This window comes from Charadrius vociferus, unplaced genomic scaffold (assembly GCF_000708025.1).
Source record: "Charadrius vociferus isolate BGI_N301 unplaced genomic scaffold, ASM70802v2 scaffold370, whole genome shotgun sequence".
Lineage (NCBI taxonomy): Eukaryota > Metazoa > Chordata > Aves > Charadriiformes > Charadriidae > Charadrius > Charadrius vociferus.
In genome coordinates, this window is record NW_009646744.1 from 2,615,080 (window position 1) to 2,622,375 (window position 7,296).

Here is a 7,296-nt window from a genome sequence, read left to right on the forward strand (position 1 = left end):
GCGACTGCCCTCCAGATATATCGCCCCCCGATGCTGCCGCCCTCCGGAGCCGTCCTTAGAGAAACCGGGGCAGCACCTTTGGTGCTGCCCCGGTTTCTCTAAGGACGGCTCCGGAGGGCGGCAGCATCGGTGGGCGATACATCTGGAAGGCATCAGCATCGCTGAGAACAAGGCACCATCTTCCTCCAAGACCAAGCGCATCCTCCATGGAAATCTCAATCCCGTAGCATCCTTCGTCTTGGCAAGGACTGGTTCCTTGCTCCAGAAAAGCTTTCCCTCTGTAGCTAGCGGGTTCCGAAGGCGGACATTGGCTCTCCCAGCACCGGCAAGCAGCTGTTTCGGGATTCGGGGTCGTTGCAAGGGATGCTTTCCCCTCCGGAGGTTGAGCGAGGAAGAGGAGGAGGAGGAGGAATGTAGGTCATTTCTGCAGCACGTGATGCGGATATCGGGCAGGAAATACAGTTGCTCCCACACCGAAGAAAAAGCTTACCGCAGCTCGGAGCTTTCCACCTTCACTCAAACCACAAGAAGTCATATAAAAAGTCACGGGTCAAAGGCAGCCCCGCCAGCTGCCGGCTTTGCGCCTGCGCCGCTGTGGCCTCATTAATAAGCTCATTAGGAGATGAGGGGGGGTTGTTGCGTATTGTGAGTCAGAGAGGCAGTTTGGGGATAGAATCGGGTTTTCTTGTTAGTGAGGGGGAAAAAAAAAAACAAAACAAAAGAATGAGAGATGGGTCCAGAGCCGCAAAAGCATTAGATAAGTGTTATTTAAACGTAAATTTCTGTGGGTTTCCTAAAACTTTCTTCCCCTTTTGAAGTCAGGGGTGCTCCTCCTGGTCACACAGTATGGAGCAGTGTCTGTTTAGGGATAAGGCACCACATTAAAGCGCGTATTGGAAATAAGGAAGGTGCTAAAATGGGCCGAGTGCTTTTTAGAAACATAAATAGGGAGGAGGAATAAGAATACGCCGGGAGGATCAGTTGTTGATCGGACTGCCTCTGTTGCATGCAGTAAATCTTGTTTAATTCCGTTAATCTAGTTAAATCTATTAATTAAATTGACTATTAATTAATTAATTAAAGCTATAATGGGTGGGATTCCCAGGTGAGACACGTGAGGGTGGGTCGAGGAGGACTGGCAGGATTGGGCAGAGGCGCTGAGCAGCGCCGGCACGGGCGCTGGGTTTATTATAGCTGTTCTGCGCCCACTAACATTTTCTCTTGCGCCTTCTTCTGCAGCCGGCAGTGCCGCTCGGGGTCTCAGCGGCATCTGTAGCGTGGGGAAAGGAAAGGGACGTCCACGTAGATAAACCTGAGCAGGTCCCCGTGCGGCGGTTCCCAGTTCATCTCTCCCTGGAACGGGCAGAGCCGGCGGCACGGCGGCCGGTACAGCTGAGGACCTGATGCTCGCCTGGGCGGCAGCATCCTCACCCGTCGGACCGATCCAGCCCCGAAAACCCTGCGCGGCACCCTCGGTCTGCTGGGAGCACGGACTAACAGCCTTTCCTTTGATTTCCTAGGGGAAAAAGAAGAGACGAACACGGGAAAAGCAGCAAGATTCCAACTCAGGTAAACACCTGCGGCTCGGTGGCTGTCCCCTCGTTTCTTCACAGAGGGGATAATCCGAAGCAGTTGTCGTGTTTTACCATGTTTGCTTTTATTCTCTTGAGCTTAACTAAAGAAATACACATCTATTTTTTTTTTAAGGCGTGGTAAATTAACATTTCGGTGACTTTTTTTATAGACATGTTTGAATTTGAACACAGGTAGTGTGCGAAAAGTGAAAAGGTTAGGTTTTGGTGAGTGCATAACTTCATATAAACTATCACCGCACTTAATCTATTCAAAACATCCAGGGTGAATGTCCCCATCAGCCCTACAGATACCATTAATTAAAGAAATCTCCTCTCAAATGCATCAGTGTTGCGTGTAGGACTAAATGCAGTGAAAGGCTTGAAGATGACCTATGAGACTACCTGAATTTGGGTTTCATTTCAAAGTAACCTAGAGGTCAAGTAAAGTCATACTAAAAACCAGTATCAGTTGCTTCCCGCACCGCACTGTTTATTAGAAAAGGCCCTTTTGACAGATTTCAGCTGGTGACACACACGTTCCCATCATCCAAGGCTATTCCTGTGCCGGTTTCTGAAGTATTTATGCCGTATCAGGAATAAATAATACTCGTACCCCTAAATATTCATTATAAAACATGAAAAGACTGTCCTTGCCTGCTATGGCATCACGTATACATGAAGTTAGACAGCCTGTTTTTTCCAGTATGTCCATTCTGTGATCGCCTCTAGGCTTACAAAGAGCTTTTCCCACTCTGCAGCCTACCGGTTCATTACGGCTCGTCGCTCTTCCTCGCTTTTGAGTGAAATTAAGTCAGCCGGATGACAGGCTATTGCCTTTCTAAGCAAAACACTCGTTCTCTCTCCCTCCAGAAATGCTCCCTGGGGGGGTGCCAGGTCAGCCTCTTGCTCTCAGGCCCTGCACACCCACCCAAAGACCCGTCACACCCGAGTTGGGGACCCCACGGTGCACAGCTGGCTGCATCTGGGCGGTGCGGTTGTTGGTTAGGGCATCGGAGTCCAGCTCTGGTGTTATTCCTGTGGATGACACTTCCACGCGACCGGAATCCCACCGCCTGCATTAATTCATAAAGTTCAAATTACCTCAGTAATTTAATGAATTGCCATTGGATGTCCTCTTTGAATTGTCCATAAAAAGCAATTCCATGTCCATGTCCCAGTAATACCTCCAGTTTAGTTAGCACTGTTGATCTCATTCCATGCCTAGACTGATAAGGGGAATACAAGCTTTTAGGCTTCTATGTAGTGTATGTAGATATTTATATATCCATATATGTGGTAATTTAACCTGTTACGGGCTGAAAACCAACCGCCGGTCACACACAACAGGAGACACTGGTGGCAGCTGAAAGGGGGAGTGAATCCAGCACAGAAATGTACTGTTCAAATGCCGTTTATAGCACGAGAGAAAAAACCGCGACGTGCCTGAAAAAAAATAGGGCTTCACCCTAATGAGCCCCATAATTATGCAGCAAAACCTGCAACGTTTTAGGGGAGGCCACAGAGAATAGCTTTATCCGTGGAAACTGGAAGGGGAATGGTGGGGGGCTGAGCAGAATAACCTGGGCCTGGGTCTCCTCGGTGCTAACTCCGCTTCCAGCCTGCTTCTGCAACGTTTCCTCCTCTTCTTTTCCGTGCGCAGTCCGAGCTCGCTGGCAGCCCCGTTTAGGCGCTGCCGGACAGGCAGGGAGCAGGTAAGGATGCAGACATGGAGGGGAGGTGGGGGGGCAGGCAGCGCCTCTGGGATTTGGCAGCTTTTCCAAACTTAAGAAATTCCAAGAGCTGTGAATTTCCCCGTAATTGCCCATATTTCCCGGGACCTGAGGCCGTTTCCCCGTGCCTCCTTCTCCCCCAGCTGCCAGCTGTGATCACTAATATTTGCCTAACGGACACTTTTTTCCAGGAGAGGTGGTGCCGGCGCTGGTCTGTTGCAGGAAAAAAAAAAAAGAAAAAAAAGAAAAAAAAAAAGAAAAATTGGATTGTAGTCTGTTAGTCGTGTGTTTAAGTGGCTAAAATGATGTTGCCTCTTTTCTTCCTCCTGCTCCTCCTCCTCTTTGTGCCTCTGCCTTGCCCATTCTCCGCCGCGCATGCTTCTGTGTTCAGATCCTGCCTCTCCTAAGAAATGCAGAGCTCGCTTTGGCCTCAACCAACAAACGGACTGGTGCGGCCCGTGCAGGTGTGTATCGGCATCTCTTCGCTGCTGGGGTGCTCCTGGGCGAGCGGGTTCGGCTCCCTGCGTCCCCCCCCCCGCAGCCATCCCAGTGCCGGCGGGGGCTGCTCCGGCCAGACGGGGATGGGGTTTTTCTCTGGGCATCGTCAGGAGTTGTCGTCCGAGCTGCGAGGGTCAGGCTGCACCCTGGGTTTCTTCCCCGCCCCCCCCCGGGGTTATTTTGGTGTCATACTGTACCTGTTCCTCAGCGTTAAAAGCTTATTTCCAGGGTGGAGACCTCTGCGACCCTGATGTGGGGCTTTCTGCCCCCGTTAAAAGATTTCCTATCCGATAAAAAGCACCTTAGGGCCAGCAGGGAATAGTTAATGGATTTATTTTTCCTATTTATACCGGGGCTAACCCTGTATTTCAAGAGCCAGCCCTTCTCGACCCTGCGGTTTTCCAGTACCCGCCGCGGGGTGGGAGAGCCTCCAGCAGCGAGGCAGTTCCCAGCGCCCTGGACGGAGGTGGCCAGGGGATGGAGAACCTCAGCGCTTGACCCAAGTGTTACCTGGTTCAGGGAGGGGGTCTGCAAACGCAGCCGGGCAGAAGAAGCTCCTGGAGGGGCTTCTGGACCTGGGCACTGAAGCACGGAGAGGTTCCAGCCTGGACAGAGGTTTTCATAGCACTTTTTTATCCCAACGCGTTGAGGACTCCAGCAAACACTGGAAGTGAAGTGTTGCTTTTTTACCGCAGTTTAAAGTGACTAAAATCGTTTAGTCTACCCAAAGTTGAACCCCGCAGTGTCCCGACGGTGCTTGGCCACCGGCCTTGCTGGTAGCCCAAGCCCCAGTAGCGGTGGCCGAGCCAGAGGTGAGCCCCCCTCCCCGCCGCCGCGTCCTGCGCCGCGGAGTGCCACGCAGCAGCAAAGCTGCCGCTCGCTGCCGGATGTCCGCGAGCACCGGCTTTGAACTCATTAAGAATCTGGGCAGAGCTCCCTTAATATCTCATTAATACTTTACCTTGGATGTCCGGAGAGGGGGTTTTGTCACCCAGTGCCACCGAGCTGAGAGCCCCGTACCGCAGCACAGGGCACGACTCCAGATCTCGGGGTAGTTTCCCCGGCTTCGCTCTGCCTTCGTTTGAGCTCTCTTCATTCAGCTTCTCTTCTGCGCTGCTTCCCAATTAACACAGGCTGCTGGAGCGCTCCGAGACCTTAACATGCTTGTATTTTTTAACCTTTGCCTCTCAAACCCCGGTTAGTCGCGGCTGTTCTGCAATTCCCCGTACTAACGTGCCGCTGCCGGCTCAAGGGCTCCTGTCCCACGCTCTCTGGTCACCTGTGGAGAGCTACTTCCACCGGAGGATTTCTGCTCCACAGGAGAGGTGAACTGGTTAAAGCGGGGTGTTCCCGCTCTAGAGCTTTCACCCTCCTCCCCCTCACCCCGGCAAACCACCCCGGGGGGCCGTAGTTCCCAAAGGGAGAGGGATAAACCCCTTTAGCTGTGACATGGCCACGTCTGCCGTAGCCCACTAACCCGTTCGTTATCAGCAATCTGTGGTATCACATCTGCTTTTTTCCCCCCGTTATTTTAAGTCAAATTAGTGAATCGATGGATAGATTTGTATCATCTTGAACGGGTGATTGAAACTCCCCATTCTGCAGCCGCTGCTGAGATCACAGAATCATAGAATGTCCATGGACATCGTAGATGTCCATGGGAAACCCAGCTTCTCCTGGGGCTTGACTGCTCTGGGAGATTACAGCCCCTGTCAAACAACCTCCCAGTGAAATATTCAGTTCAGCAGAGCTGTCGTGTTTCATATCGCATTAATTGGGTCACCACGGCTAACGATGACACTGACAGCAGTAATAGCACTCCTCTTGTTCACATCCAGTGCGAAGTCATGTTTAATACTGGACTAGTTAATACATATTCTAACACTGTCTAGTTTTTCATTAGTAAGATCAAAGAAAGGTGCGTGCCCGCATTAGCAAGTTCTTCATTTGATCTGTTTTCCTCAAACGAGGCAGCCGAGGCAGGGAGCCGGGCGGGAGGAAAATCTTCGTTTTAGCTGTTTTAGCTGTAAAGTCGTTAATACCATCTCCAGCAGAGGAATTGTTCCCTCGCTACTATTAAGGTGACATCTCAAGAGCTCTTTTGTTTAAAACTATACTGAGATGCTGAAGGACACATAGCGGGTGGCGTGAAGAGAAGGACAACCAGCTCATCACGACAACATGAGACAGTGTGAGGGACTGACTCTGAATAGCCAGGAGTAGTTAAGGTCATCTGGGCATATGAGCTGGCAACTGGCACTCGGGATAAATATTCCTGGTTTTGATGCTGAACAGCAGAATTGTCCAAGGACGTGGAGGAATCACGCCCAAATCCACTTACAGCAAGGATGATGTATGACTTGTATTTTGGAGACCCCCAAATCGTAACATAGAAACGAGTGGGGAACCTCAATATCTTCTCCAGGGGATGGAGGGCTGCCGGTCCCTGCTCCCCAGGCACTGTTGTCTTCAGGACCTTCCTGGTCCCAGTGGGCTTCTTGCTAGGAAAGGAGGGTCACCACCGATGGGGTACTTTTTTGTAAAAAAAAACCCCTTTTTGTGAGTAAACCTTCCCCAGCCGATGAGCCCTATTTGTCATGCTGCACAGAAAGGGAGCACAGTTTTTGTTACAGGTCCTTCTTCTGCCTGATCTCTCGCTGCAGTGTCTGTCTGCGTTGTGTTTTGTACACGTACCTCTGCTTCCTAAGGCAGAGAGCACAGCAAACGTTTCCTGCCCAGAATAGCCACAGGCTGAAATGTCAGAGCTGTTTTGCCCTTAGCTTAGCAGTTTGGAAGGTGATCTACCCTCCAAAGACCGACAAGTCCTCTAAAGGGCTCAGAACTAGTCAAACATCCAAAGCAGGACCTCAGCCAGCCTCGGACCATGTCTTCCTCCGGCCATTCCAAGGCCATTTTCTTCCCTCTTCCTGAATCTGTTGGGCACCTTCAACTCAGCTGTGTCACTGAGTCATCATGAGAGGTGGGGATGAATGTGAAGTATTGTGAGATGCGGAGATGGCTGAGATCAGAGGCTTTCGCTGCAGAAGGAAGAGCTCAGTAGTAGTAGCTCAGTGCACAAGTCTAGGAGACTCCTAGGAAATGGTCTTAAGATGTTTAAAATTTTGAGCTGACTTGCATTGCCTGAGGAGAAAAGCCAAAAATGGTGTGAAGGGCAGTGTCCTGGCAGGGCATGACCTGGTACTCCCGACCACAGCGATGCCGTGTGCCCAGCACCCTGCCCGAGTGGGCACAGCCCAGAGCTGGCCAACTGATGGGCAACCTGCCCCGAAACACCATCCACACAGGCGCGTCCCGTGTGCTCTGCGGCAGCGGGTGGGGGCTTACGCGCTGGGGGGAGAACCTTTTAGTCTTGAGCTCAGTGAGAGCACACTTGCCCCACTCAGCCTCCCAGAGGTAGAGAAGCCTGGCTGGTGAGAAACCACCGAATGGTTTGGGTTGGAAGGGACCTTAAAGACCATCCAGTGCCACCCCCT

At 51.5% G+C, this 7,296-nt stretch overlaps 1 protein-coding gene across 1 annotated transcript in view; it reads left to right on the forward strand.

Annotated features, from left to right (window-relative positions):
• The window catches only part of TCF7 (transcription factor 7 (T-cell specific, HMG-box)), a 28,190-nt gene that overhangs the window by 19,292 nt on the left and 1,602 nt on the right, over positions 1 to 7,296 (forward strand). Inside the window, exon 8 of the mRNA XM_009891376.1 lies at positions 1,521 to 1,569. Within this exon, the coding sequence (XP_009889678.1) occupies positions 1,521 to 1,569 (49 nt within the window). The remainder of the gene's footprint in view (positions 1 to 1,520; positions 1,570 to 7,296) is intronic.